The 15,163-nt window shown below is 43.5% G+C and overlaps 1 protein-coding gene across 1 annotated transcript in view; it reads left to right on the top strand.

The window, feature by feature from the left end:
- ern1 (endoplasmic reticulum to nucleus signaling 1) overlaps nt 1–15,163 on the top strand; it is a 110,856-nt gene that overhangs the window by 28,374 nt on the left and 67,319 nt on the right. Inside the window, exon 2 of the mRNA XM_072483759.1 lies at nt 4,265–4,382. Within this exon, the coding sequence (XP_072339860.1) occupies nt 4,265–4,382 (118 nt within the window). The remainder of the gene's footprint in view (nt 1–4,264; nt 4,383–15,163) is intronic.

Here is a 15,163-nt window from a genome sequence, read left to right on the forward strand (position 1 = left end):
TTCACTGAGCCACCTGCTGGTTATCCACAGTTACAGGCGTCATCAATGCTTTAAAAATTTGTGCATTTTCAAAAATTCTAGGTTGCTAGGATTAAATATCCAACTAGACGTGTCAGATTTAAAAGACCCTAATTGGTTTGGTCTTAGAAATACTGAAGTAGGGATGTGTACAAGTGCATATGACTTTTTTTCTTTCTTGGTTAACTGACCTCCCGCTCAGTGAATTAGTCTCCTTGAGTTTTTCTTACAAGATACTTAATGCGCCAGGGGAGCTGAATTATAGTTACTGCGCCAGCTATGGAGTGGGAACATGCGTTTGCTTTGCACATAAACCACCTTCACAGGCGTTAGTAGTATTGATTTCTGTTTTTTACGAGGGGAAGAAAGGAAGACTTGTAATTATAGATTTGTATATCAATCACCTTTCACAACCACGGGAGCATCTAAAGCAGCAAATACTTCTGGTGTGCAGTGAGGGTTGGAGGACAAGTAATAGCTAATTTGTACACCTCAAGCTCCCACAAACAGCAATGTGGTAATAGCTGTGTAATTTCTGTGATGTTGGTTGAGGGGTAAATATTGACCAGGACAAACTTGCCAGATCTTTTTTTATAAATTTAGAGTACCCAATTATTTTTTTCACATAAAGGGGTAATTTAGCGTGGCCAATCCACCTAGCCTCCACACCTTTGGGTTGTGGGGGTGAGACCCACGCAGACACGCGGGGAATGTGCAAACTCCACACGGAAAACTTGCCAGATCTGAGTGTTTCCAGCATTATCTGTTTTTATTTCAGATTTCCAGCATCTGCACTATTTTGTTCTGTTCTGTTCACAAATCTTTTAAGGGTATTACACAGATCCTGCCTACTGTCTTCGCCAGTAGGTAGGATCAGTCTACTGTTGTTACTTGTATAAAATCTTGTTACGTAACAAAGTGTGGAATAAAAATGTAGGTGTGTCTGATAGTGTTCATTTCAAACAATGGTCTTTCTAGCACCATGTTGCAGAGATAGAGGATGGCAAATGGGGATGAAGAATATGGAGGGTGGGGAAGAGAGGGTTGGTGCAACTTCCTTAAATGTGGTACCTTTGCAAGACAGATGCATTGAATCGAGTGAATTTTTGATGTGTGTCCTTTGTCAAGTGATAGCAAACCTTTGCAGTAGTTCTTGGTGTCTGCATTTAGCATTGCAGGGGGTCTGAATGCTGGCTGGGGAAATGCAAGCGGTACCAAACAACAGTGAACCGCTACTGAAGCCCAAATCCTTTATTAAAAAAATATATTTTATTCCAAACACAATAATACAAGCAATCAACCAACAAATATCACCAAGTTTCAACAGTTTGTCATTTCCCCTTTTTCCCCCCTAAACCCCCCCCAGACACACACACTGGCGACAAACAGATCCTCAAATAGAGATGGAAAGAGCCTCCTCCTTTTGTAGAAACCCCCTTCTGACCCGCGGAGAGCGAACTTAACCCTCCCAGTTGTAGAAATTCCACCATATACCACAGCCACGCTGATACGTTCAGCGGCCGTCCTCCAACTCAGCAAATTTCGCCACTGGGTAATCAGAGCGGCGAAGGCTAAAACATCAGCCCCCTTCCCTTCTGGCAGCTCTGAAACACCGAAAATTGCCACCAAAAGCTATGGTGTCAGCTTCACCCCCACTATCTCTGACAGTGTCTCAAACTGATGCCCAGAATTCCCCCAACTTCGGGCACGACCAAAACAGCTGCTCCTTCCATTTCTGTCTTAACTCCTCCACGGGTGCCTTCTCAGTTTCCGACAATCATCCATAAATATCCGCAATCCTCCTTCCCCCAGCTCATCTTGAGTTAGCAATTTATCCAATGGCATATACTTTGGCAGCTGAGGAAACGAGGGAAGCACCTTCCGTATGAAATCCTGCACCTGCATGTACCTGAGTTCACTCCCCCTCGGCAGCTGGGACTTCCCCTGCAATTTCTCTAGCCTTGCGATCCTTCCCTTTATGAACAGGTCCCTTGCCCGCTCTGCCCCTTCCCTATGCCAACTCCTGTACGTCGTGTCTATCCCTTCTTGTATGAACCTATGATTCCCACATATTGGGGCCAATACCGACATACCCCCTACACTGAAGTACAGCCTCAGCTGGTCCCATATCTTGAGGGACGACACCATAACGGAACTGATGGTATACCTACCCAGGGAGAACGGGAGGGGAGGCATCGCCCAGACCCTTAAGCACACCCCCACACAGGAGGCCTCCTCCGCCTGCACCCACCACATATAAAGACCAAAACAGAAAAGTTTCCACCATTAGCCCTGCACCCAACCAATGCTCCTTGACAAAGTAATTTGCCTCCTCCGGTGTCGTAAAATAATGTTCTTTGCCCTTGAAAGTCACCCCAAACCGGTTCGTGCTCCAAAAAGGCCTTGATAAAACTCGCTCCATGTTTGGCCAGGTCAGCTACAATGTCTGGTAAATCTGCATCTGATTCCCCTCCCAGCTACAGTCGCGCGTCAACTTCGCCCACCTCCGAATCCTCACCTTCTCCTGAAACATGTGCATCTGGACGATCACCGCCCGTTGTGCTCAGAGTCTCTGTTGTAGTGATCGGTGGGCCTTATCGGAGACCCTCTTCTCGACCACCTTCGCAAACATCCTCAATATGTAGTCCGTGGCACTCATTCCCGCCACCTCCTCTGGCAGCCGCACAATTCATAGATTCCGCCGCTCGGCCTATTCTCTTGGTTGTCCATCTTCACCCTCAGCACCTTGCAGGCTTCTCCCAGTATCGCCATTTCCGTCTCCATCAACACAATCCGGTCGGTCACTGTGGTCCGACACCACCCTTTTCACCTCTCGGATCGTCGCACCTTGAAGCTCCAGGCACCTTCTCCACCCACTCCAAAGTCCTGTGAAGAGGGGCCACTGCTCCCTCAATCGCCCTGGATCTCTTTCTGATGATGCTGAAACTCCCCCTCGATACAGTCCATCAACTGCTCTACAGGCAATGTGGTAGGCGATGCGACGCTCCCAACACTGCCTTTCTTTCAGTTGATGCGCCACGCGGATCCTCCACCTCTGAGCTGAGGCTTTATTCTATTTTTTCTGGGTGTTGTAGCCCCCTGACGTTGCACGTTGGAGGAGAATCTGACTCCTTCCCTTTTTACAAGGAAACTGCCCATTAACTGGGCAGAAAGGGCCAAAACCAAAGCCGCCAAGCAGGAGCCACCTTGTGTGCGGCCGATCCGCTCATGGCCGCCTCCGGAAGTCCCCCTGAATCCCAAATCCTGATTTAAAAGTACCAATGTGTCTTCCAGAATCTTGAGGATTTGTCTTGGCTGCAGTAGATGAGAAAAAGCTTTGTACAATTATTTGCTTTGAATAAACTTGCATTACTTTGACAATGTTGGATGAAGTGAGAGTACTGAAAGAGCTTTATATTCTGCATGAAATGTAATTCACTATGAAGTAGGTGTGGTTCTGAGATTAGTTTTCATTGAACAAATCCTTCTGTTGCATTCAGAGAATCACTCTGTATTTAACTTTATTAGAGCCTGTTACTCCCAAGGAACAATCTGTTGAGCTAAATTACCATGCTGAGTGATGTGTTAGTCTTAACTTCTGTATTTGGTTAACCAAATTTGTGAATGGAAACTCAACTGAGCATAAAGAAACTCTGTTCAAGAGAATATGACTCTTTGTCGTTCCTCCACATCACATCTAATGCGTCAAAATTTATTGGCCAGATTCCTGCCAGCGCTGCTTGGATGAACTATAAAATATTGTAATGAGGATTTTAAAACAAAATCTCTGTGACTATTGACCATCCCCCAAATTTGAACCGTTTTCTAACGAAAAGTAATATACACACAAGCTACACCCTCAACTTGAACTGAAGTTTAGCTGTTATAAGTAGTGAGTTGTCTGCAAATGATATAGTATGTGGGTTTACATCTATTTATGGCAACAGATATCTGAAACAGCTGCCCTCTTCTGCCAGCTTTTAAATACTATCACTTCCAGATAGGAGATCAGTGTTGTAGTGACTGTTGGTATTCATGCTTTCCCAAGAGCAGGGAGGGGGAGGGGTATTTTACCGTGCTACTTTGGTGATTGAACTATTATCTTTCCTGCGAAGAAATTGAATATGAGATGATCTTTTGGTCCATTCCTTCTGAATGGTTTTCTAAAGTGTGGGATTGATAATAATGGTGAAGAATGGATTGTCTTTCTTGGGTGAGTTTATATGTTGATGTTTGTCTCCTACAGTGTTGTGGAAGTTCGAGCACGGTGCTGCCCGAAACCCTACTCTTTATATCAACACTGGATGGAAGCTTACACGCTGTCAGCAAACAAACGGGCTCAATTAAGTGGACCTTGAAAGAAGGCAAGTCGTATCTCTTGTGTCTTGGAAATATGAGAAAATATTATTTTACCTCTAGATGCAGTGTCGTTTTAATTTTCCACCTTTGACAAACAGCTCTCCCTAAGTGTGAAATTGGATCACTCGTAGAAAGCCTACACGGACACTGGGAGAATGTGCATGGTCACCCAAGGTTGGAATCAAACTCGGGTCCCTGGCGCTGTGAGGCAGCAGTGCTAACCACAGGGATAATTAACATTTTGTGATAATTTGAAAGCAACTTGGTTTAAAAAGACTACAGAAGAGTTTTCATTACTTTTGATTGTAAAGAATGCGTGCTGGAAAGCATGCTGAAGGAATTTAAAATTCAAGGGACAATCCACTTTTTGACTTTGCCCTCATTCATTATGTAGCTTTAGAAGTTGGAGTCGACCATGAAAAGTTCAGTTTAAAAATAGTATTTGGTGCTTTTGAATTTTATGTTGACCTTTAATTTTGAAAGCCTGTATTGCTGGCACGATTTTGATGCATTTTCTCATCACCCTCTCCCCCACCACAATCACCCCATTTGTTTTGCTGGAAGCTGGGCAAACTGCAACCTAGTGCCACATCTCTGTCAATTCTACTTTCTGACTGGCTGTTCAAAGGTTATAGGAGTAGACTAGGTCAAATACCTTACAGCAAAGTGCCTTCAATTATTCCTGCTCTCGGCACAAACATGGCATCTTCTACGTATTGGTTAAATACAGTAATTGTCTGTATTAGGTGTGAGCCATTGATCTTTTGTCCGCATGATTCATAACATTATCAGAATCCTTAGTTGAGGAGGAATGGATGTTGGAGTGGGTCAGATATTGCCTTTTTCATGTCTGGAACGTTCAAATCCAGCACAAACTGATAAGTTCAAACTTTCTTCTCTGTTGGCTGTAACAGTCCTAGAACCATTCAAGATGCAGCACAGAAGGAAACTCTTTGTTTGTGTCAGCTGATTGCTGGAGGAGTCCAAAATCACCCCAGTGTCCCCTGTTCCATCCTGTATATTCTTTCCCCTTACGTGGGAAACACGTTTAGGCAGTTTCCATCACATTTTTACCAGACACACAATTCCACTGAGTTTGGTTGTGTGGTGGTTGTGATACAGGACCAGTATCCACAGTTCATATCCCAGGAAGGAAAGTTGGGAAATTTGTTGCCTAGAATGATTTGAAAGCTGCTGGTTTGTTGTAAAAACCCAACTGGCTCACCAATACCTGACCTGGTTTGCATGTATCTAGTTCACATTGGACTGCAGTGCCCTCATTTCCGGCACAGAAAGAGGCCATTTGGCCCATCAAGTCTTTGCCAGCTCTCTGAGGAGAAGTCCCATTACCCTCTGCTTGTTTCCCTTAGCACTGCAAGTTTATTTTTTTTCAAGCACCCATCCAATGTCCTTTTGAAATGATTGACTGTCTCTGCTTCTACTACCCTCCTGGGTAGTGAGTTCCAGGTTATTACCACGTTGTTCCTCGTAACCCTGCTGCATCTCTTGCCCAAAACCTTAAAATTTGATTTCCCCTAGGCCTAGACTGTGTGCCATCAGCTAATGGGAACAGTTGTTCTTTGAGTACCTTACCCAATGATAGCAACCCAAGCTTCTCCAACCTAACCTTGTAGTTACAATTCTCCTGGAACCATATTGATAAATCTTCTCTGCACCCTCTCAAGGACCCTCACATCCAACCTAAAACATGTGGTGATCAGAACTGGACATAAATACCGCAAATGTAGTTGCGGTTTAATCAGAAATGATAACGTTTTGGCACAACCTCCCTGCTTTTGTACTCAAATGGCTATCCATTTTGGGAGGAATAACAGCAGAATGGATTATTATTTAAACGGTAAGATGTTAAAACATGCTGCTGTGCAGAGGGACCTGGGTGTGCTGGTGCACGAGTCGCAAAAAGTTGGTGTGCAGGTGCAACAGGTGATTAAGAAGGCTAATCGAGTTTTGTCCTTCATTGCTAGAGGGATGGAGTTCAAGACTAGGGAGGTTATGCTGCAATTGTATACGGTGTTGGTGAGGCCACATCTGGAGTATTGTGTTCAGTTTTGGTCTCCTTACCTGAGAAAGGACATATTGGCACTGGAGGGAGTGCAGAGGAGATTCACTAGGTTGATCCCAGAGTTGAGGGGATTAGATTATGACGAGAGGTTGAGTAGACTGGGACTGTACTCATTGGAGTTTAGAAGGATGCGGGGGATCTTATTGAAACATATAAAATTATGAAGGGAATAGATAGGATAGATGCGGGCAGGTTGTTTCCACTGGTCGGGGAAAGCAGAACTAGGGGGCATAGCCTCAAAATAAGGGGAAGTAGATTTAGGACCGAGTTTAGGAGGGGTTGTGAATCTCTGGAATTCCTTGCCCAGTGAAGCAGTTGAGGCTCCTTCTTTAAATGTTTTTAAGGAAAAGATAGATACCTTTCTAAAGAATAAAGGGATTCGGGGATATGGTGTACGGGCCGGAGAGTGGAGCTGAGTCCACAAAGATCAGCCATGATCTCATTGAATGGCGGAGCAGGCTCGAGGGGCCGATGGCCTACTCCTGTTCCTAGTTCTTATGTTCAATTCCTCCATATGTAAAGCCCAAGATCCCTGTGCTTTTCTCAATCTGCTCTCAGTAAGTCCTGCCACCGTCAAAAATCCATGCCCATGCACACCCAGGTCTGTTTGTCCCTGCACATTCCTTAGAACTGTGCCAACAATTGCAACAAAGCGAATTAGGTCATTGAGGAGCGGATAGTAAATGTAGCCTTATTCTGCTGCCATTTCATTTTCTGGAACTATTGTCCTTGAGCACAACATTTGCCACATTTCACAATAGCCATGATTAGATGATTGTCTTGAATTCCACTCCCATCACCTGTTCTGCCTTTATTCTGTATTTAAGAATCTCTTTCCTATCTTGTCATATCGTGGCATAAGAATTAAACCAATGAAATATGCAATGGAAAACTGCTTAACTTGAGAGTGTCACATATTTGCACATTTTAAAAAGTGTGAAATGTGATGCTGCTGCAAAATGCTGAATTTAATTTTATATGGGTGGCAATCTAACAATGATCAGCTCATCCAAACTGAGACAGGTTGTGGGGTGTGTGGTGGGGAAGTGAACTCTAAACAGAGAAGCAAAAGTCTGAATGTGGTTATGTACAGCTTGTAACAGCAGAGTTTTAAATTGAAGATTGCAAACTTGTTAGTTAAACTGGTACATCAACATCAGTAATTAAACCTGGCTTGATCAGGCTGTGAGAGAGGTATCTATGTGCTGCACCTTTTTGTGCTTTTGGAATGGGAGGGGAACTCACGGTCAATAAAAATCTATACTTTCTATTTGATTTTATATAGAACTGGTTGGAAACAAAATGTTATTTTGAGATTTCACCACACTCCAGTTTAATTGGTAATTTGAAACAATGGCTCCTAGTTCTAGACTCTTTGACAAGAGTACATTCCTCGCCACATACAACCTGTCAAGATACTCAGGATCTTAAAGATTTTGGTCAGCCCGCCTCTTACTCTTCTAAACTCCAGCGGTTAAAAGCTTAACCTCTCCAACCTTTCCTCATAAGACAACCATGCCCATGCCTGATATTAATCTGGTAAACCTTCTTTACATAAAGAGACTAATACTGTACACAATACTCCAGATGTGGTCTCACCAATGTCTTGTATAACTGAAACATTACCTCCCTACTTTTGTGATCAATTCCCCTCGCAATAAACAATATTAGCGTTCCAAATTACTTGCGGTACCTGTGTACTAGCCGTTTGTATTTCATACACTCTGACACCCAGGTCCCTCTGAATCGCAGATCTCCCCAATCTCTCTCCATCTTGGAGACATTACTGGCACTGTGCCTCGGGGGTGGAGGGAGTGAATGTTTGTAGAAGGGGTGTCAATCAAGCTGGCTGCTTTGTCCTGGATGGTGTTGAGCTTCTTGAGTGCTTGTTGGAGCTGCACTCATCCAGGAAGGGGAGAGTATTCCATCACACTCCTGACTTGTGCTTTGTAGATGGTGGACAGGCTTTTGGAGTCGGGAGGTGAGCTCGCTGCATGATTCCTAGCCTCTGGTCTGCTCTTGTAGCCAAAGTGTTTAAACGGCTAGTCCAGTTCAGTTTCTGGTCAATGGATGTTGATTGTGGGAGATTCAGTGATGGTAATGCAATTGAACGTGAAGGGACAAGGGTTAGATATTCTCTCATTGAAGATGGCCAATGCCTGGCGCAAATGTTACTTGCCACTTGTCAGCCCAAGCCTGGATATTGCCCAGCTCTTGTTGCATTTGGACATGGACTGCTCCGTGTCTAACGAATGGTGAATGGTGCTGAACTTTGTACAATCATCAGTGAACATCCCCACTTTTGATCTTATGATGGAAGGAAGGTCATTGATGAAGCAGCTGAAGATGGTTGGGCCTAGGGCACTGTCCTGAGCAACCCCTGCTGTGGTGTCCCAGAACTGAGATGATTGACTTCCAATAACCACAAATCTGTGCTCTGTATGCCTCCAACCAGTGGAGCGTTTTTCTTATATCCTCTGACTCCAGTTTTGCTCAGGCTCCTTGCTGACACTTCAGTTAATTGCTGCCTTGATGTCAAGGGCAGTCACTCTCCCCTCTCCTCCGAAGAACCAACAATTGGTTAAGGACTGCACAGGCCTACAAATTGGTAACTTGAACTTTGTTATTGGTCTGTGTCAAACCATCATATTTGTTTTAAAACAAGCAGCTAACACTGATGCTGTCAACGACATTGCATCTGCACACGTACAGGAAGTACCTCCCCCAGTGTTGTGGCACAAATAAACACCGCCATTGTTGGCAAATTTATTGTCCATCTCTTTTTGCCATGAACAAAGAAAAGTACAGCACAGGAACAGGCCCTTCGGCCCTCCACGCCTGTGCCGACCATGCTGCCCGTCTAAACTAAAATCTTCGACACTTCCGGGGTCGGTATCCCTCTATTCCCATCCTATTCATGTATTTGTCAAGATGCCCCTTAAATGTCCCTATCGTCCCTGCTTCCACCACCTCCTCCGGTAGCGAGTTCCAGGCACCCACTACCCTCTGTGTAAAAAGACTTGCCTCGTACATTTCCTCTAAACCTTGCCCCTCGCACCTTAAACCTATGCCCCCTAGTAAGTGACCCCGCTACCCTGGGGAAAAGCCTCTGACTATCCACTCTGTCTATGCCTCTCATAATTCTGTAGACCTCTATCAGGTCGCCACTCAACCACCGTCGTTCCAGTGAGAACAAACCGAGTTTATTCAACCTCTCCTCATAGCTAATGCCCTCCATACCAGGCAACAACCTGGTAAATCTCTTCTGCACCCTCTCTAAAGCCTCCACATCATCTGGTAGTGTGGCGACCAGAATTGAACACTATACTCCAAGTATGGCCTAACTAAGGTTCTATACAGCTGCAACATGATGTGCCAATTTTTATACTCAATGGCCTAGCCAATGAAGGCAAGCATGCCGTATGCCTCCTTGATTACCTTCTCCACCTGTGTTGCCCCTTTCAGTGACCTGTGGACCTGTACACCTAGATCTCTCTGACTGTCAATACTCTTGAGGGTTCTACCATTCACTGTATATTCCCTACCTGCATTAGACCTTCCAAAATGCATTACCTCACATTTGTCCGGAGTAAACTCCATCTGCCATCTCTCCGCCCAAAACTATCTAAATCCTGCTGTATCCTCTGACAGTCCTCATCGCTATCCGCAATTCCACCAACCTTTGTGTCGTCTGCAAACTTGCTAATCAGACCAGTTACATTTACTTCCAAATCATAAAAAAAAATATATATTTTTATTCTCCTTTTTCACATTTTCTCCCGAATTTATACCCACCAACAATAAACAATAATCAGCAACAGATAGGTCAATCCCCATAACAATAACAACGATCCCATCCTCCCACCAACCCCCAAACATCAGCCCGCATGTTTACATAAACAAATGACAAAAAGGAGTCGGGGATTACCCATAGTCATCCTGAATATACACAGCCCCCCCCCCCCCCAAAAACTAATGTTCGATGTTATCCAGTTCTTGAAAGTGCATGATAAATAGTGCCCATGACTTGTAGAACCCCTCCGAGCTTCCCCTCAATTCGAACTTAACCTTCTCAAGGGTCAAGTATTCCAATAGGTCCACCCGCCACGCCAGGGCGCAGGGTGGATAGGCTGCTCTCCATCCCAGCAGGATCCGCCTTCGGGCGATCAACGAGGCGAAGGCTATAATATCTGCCTCCGCACCCGTTTCCAACCCTGGCTGGTCTAACACCCCGAATATGGCCTCCTGGGGCCCTGGGTCCAGTTTCACACGCACCACCTTGGAAATTACCGTAAAAACCTCCTTCCAGTAGTACTCTAGCTTTGGACAGGAACATTTAAAACAATTAGCGATCCTGTGACTTTGCTCCTCCACATTTTATAGACACAGTCCTCCCATCCCCTTCCTGGGCAGACTGCCCCCCCCATTTCTGAACCGCTTAACTTTCAATTGCCCCTTTAAACACCACCTTTATTGCAGCTAGTGCCTTAAAAAGGGGTCATTTCTTATCTCTCTGCACCCCAGTTACTCCACCGATGAAGCCAGGGCCTGCATCGCAGCTCCTGCCTCACCCAGCCTGAGTGAGGAAGATTGGACAAAACAGGGGCTTTGGAATCCCAGTTTGGGCAATCGCCAGAGATTGCCAGCCTGAGGAAGTTATGTGCCTGATGGCCTTTTGAGCCAGGATTCTAATATGGGATCCTCGCGTCCAGTTATTTATTTATTAAAATTTAAAAAAAAAATTTTTTTTTTTAAGTACCCAATTCTTTTTTTCCTTTTAAGGGGTAATTTAGCGTGGCCAATCCACCTAGCCTGCACATTTTGGAGTTGTGGGGGTGAGACCCACGCAGACAGAGGGAGAATGTGCAAACTCCACATGGACAGTGACCTGGGGTCGGAGTCGAACCCCGGTCTCCGGTGCAGTGAGGCAGCAGTGCTAACCACTGCGGCGCCGTACCGTCCTCTCGCGTCCAATTATAACATCAACTGGGATCATAACACATTATGGAACCATTTGAATTAGATCTACTTTTTACCCCATTCCCTCATCTCCTAAATAGTCCTTTATGACTGCCTTTGGACTTTAAAGGAATTGGTCATTCCCTTATTTTGGTGCCATCCAGCCCTCTAACCACATTGTTACACAGAGATCAAACTAGAACAGAACAACCACCCACTTCAACCACTCTTTAAAAACTGTCCTAAACTTCGCTCTCTTTTCCCTTTAAGCAATTTGAAATCCTATTTCCTACCCCAACCCAAATTCCGTGCACTTTGAACTTTGATAGTAATCATCCTCTGTGTGCCTTAAAGTCCATGCAGAATATATTCACTATGTTACCACCTCAAAGAATTGGGAGAGATTTGACAGGCGTGATTATTGTGTTTGAAATTCCTTCTGGCAACCTCTATTTTTCCTCTATGTATGTGATAATTTCATCCTTAATTAATGACTAAAATTCCCCTACTGTAGATGTTCAGCTAACTGGCCTGTAATTATGTGGATTAGCTCTGTTTCCCTTAAGGCTGCTATCAATTCTCAGTAGCATCTGCAAGCAATGAGATGATCAAACCTCTAAAACCCCTCCAATTCATACCAAGAGTTTGTCACCAAGAGGCAGTAGTACCTTTTATATTGTCCAACCATTGACTTTGCATTTTTGATCTGAAACAACCATGAAGATAAACTTGTCTTTATTTTTTTATACTACTGCTAGCACTTTGTGCAGGCTGTGTTGGGTCTTGCTGACTCTGCTGTTGGGTCAGTAAACCTTTTTTTTTAAAAGAAATTTGGAGTGCCCAATTCTTAATTTTCCCTATTAAGGGGCAATTTGGCAAGGCCAATCCACCTATCCTGCATACCTTTGGGTTGTTGGGGTGAGACCCATGTAGGCACGGGGAGAATGTGCAAACCACACGAACAGTGACCTGGGGCCGGAATCGAACCTGGGTCCTCAGCACCGTGAGGCAACAGTGCTAACCACTGTGCCACCATGCTGCCCATGCATCAGTAAATCTGCCGTTCTGCAGTCAGCAAGTTTAATGCAGTAGTGTCCCATAAAATAACAGTGATATTTTTGTAGTTATGTAACATCTGTTCTGACCAAGTTGTCACATCCAGTTTTTGTGTGACCCCGCGCAAAATAACAGTCCTCAGTGTAGTTGTTGGTTTGTCGGATGTCCAGCAGGCTGTCTGCTGGTAACTGGCTATGCAGTACAGTTAAAGCCAATAATCAAGCTGCAGAAAAAAAAAATACAGTTTTTCATTTAGAGAAGAGTTAAAAATGTGTCCTAAAATGACACATTTAATGAAACAGCATTTTATTCCATATCTGCGAGGCATGGCAAAATTGTAAAACTAGTTTTACGCTTCCATTTTAATTGGTGTATGGAAATTTTAGCTAGAATGGATAATATTTCAATGAAGAATTCAAAATACTTCATCTTTGTTTGAGAACTTGGGGAACTGAGAACATTTACATATAATATTTGATCATTGTGCCGTATCCATATCACCACAGCTGACCCTATTTTCCCTCTGGATGCAGGGACGAAACACATCAGTGAATATTCTGCTATAATAGTGTTTTGATGCACTAACAGTGTCCTGCTATTGAGAGCATACGTTGAGTCTTCTGTGGTCTTTAGATTGACTGTCGTTTGTCTGCAGGTGTTGTGAGGAAAATGAGTGTAATATTTTTGCAATATCATTGTCATAAATTGGGAAACCAGCTTGTGTGAGTACATGGGTGTGACTGGTTTAATTAAACTAAAGAGATTGCAACGGTCAAAACATCCATAAAGGACATGTGAAGACAAGTGGCTGAAATGGTAATGAACAAGGGAATCAGCTTGACTGAATTTACTTTAGGCGGATAAGAGAAGTGATTTTAAAGTTGACTGTTGGATGTCAAAGGAAACACAATCGGGAAATCATAAATGTGTGAGGCAAAGTAGTAAATTTGCTTTATAAATATTATAGCCAATAAAACAAGGTTGTTCTATTCTGGGATGAGGAGTTTCTTAAAGACTCTAGAAAATGAGTGGAAGATCAAAGGGAAAAAAAGTAATTTAAAGTAAGGCTGAAAGCTGTTGGTTATTACTGTGAGATCTTGACCAAGGCAGTGCATGCTCAAGTCAGACCTGTGAACACCAGTTTGTCGCCACCCTCCGAGAGGAGAGTCTGTCCCCAAGAGCAGCAAAGCATTGTGTGATGATGTTGCTGGAGATTTTATAGACTTCATATGGACTGTTGCCTTAAAAAGGGGTTCAAGCTCTTGAGTTTATTTAAACCATTGTCTTGTTGGAAATGTTGGTAGAAGAACTGTTTCTGCGTAACGTTGTTCTTGTGTCTTTAACTGTTGTTCTATTTTTTCTTTCAATAAATGTTTAAATTTAATAAAAAATTATCACAATTGGTCTGCGGGTTACTTATCTCGACTTCAGATAGCTCCTCATCATACACAAATTGCAAATCGTTGTGGCAGCTCGTTTCAAGTTTTTCTTTGGGCCCTTGCCATCTGCTATGCCATAACATTGTTTCTTGACAGCAGATTTCAAACGAGGAAATGGTAATCAATATGGTTGTCTCATGGCTATCACTGCATATACCTGCCCTTCAGGTCTCTGAATTCAAGTGCATCAATTATTGAAGTACAGTAAAATATAATTTTATTTCTTTGCCAATTTAAGCTATACTGTGATGTGCTCCACTTTGAGAAAAGCATAGTATTTTCTGTTTTGTCTCCCAACTCCTCGACTGCCTCTAGTGGGTAGCAATTATATTAAACGATAATACTTGTGCTTCGATTATACCTTTGTGAGAGGATATGTGACCACTCCTGTGCCAGTTGTGTCCTAACAATGGTCAAGAGATGAATAGTCAGTCAGTTCTTTCATGATGTTGGGTGTGAGGAAATTAATACACTCAATGGTATTGAAGATGGATAAATAGTAAATCTGTCTTTGGTTGAGCAATGGATTTTGGCTCGGACACCAGGGAATAGTGATATGGGGTCATTAGGATCCATCTGAACTACAAGAACAATAAACCTTACCTTGTGTCCTCCTGTCTGGCAAGGCTATGATCCCTCTCGTGCATGGCTATGGAATTCAAAGTCACATTTCAGCCTTAAAGGTGAGAATGCTGCCTACGGAGTCAAATAGCATTTAACATGTATTAATGTCAATATTGTTTTGGACTGGTTCATGAAGGCAACTCACCAACACCTTCTCGAGCAGTTAGGGTTGGATAATAAATGCTGGCCCAGCCAGCGACACCCACATCTCATGAATGAATAAAAATAAATTGCCATTTTGCTCATTGAGGGGGCTGGTTTAGCACAGTGGGCTAAACAGCTGGCTTGTAATGCAGAGCAAGACCAGCAGCGCGGGTTCAATTCCCGTACCGGTCTCCCCGAACAGGTGCCAGAATGTGGCGACTAGGGGCTTTTCACAGTAACTTCATGGAAACCTACTTGTGACAATAAGAGATTATTATAAGCATGTTTTTCCATTTGTACATTTTAGTATATATTTTCTTTTAACAAATATAAAGTGGTTGCCTTTTTATGAGCATTGATTTATATAATCTAGGACCATGGATTTGGGTAATTAATCTATGACTTCATAATTTAACAAGTTTAAAACAAAAATATTTCAGGATTAGGAATGATGGAAATTCTAGACGGCTTCAAAATTTGC

Source organism: Scyliorhinus torazame, chromosome 18, assembly GCF_047496885.1.
Source record: "Scyliorhinus torazame isolate Kashiwa2021f chromosome 18, sScyTor2.1, whole genome shotgun sequence".
NCBI classification, from domain to species: Eukaryota; Metazoa; Chordata; class Chondrichthyes; order Carcharhiniformes; family Scyliorhinidae; genus Scyliorhinus; species Scyliorhinus torazame.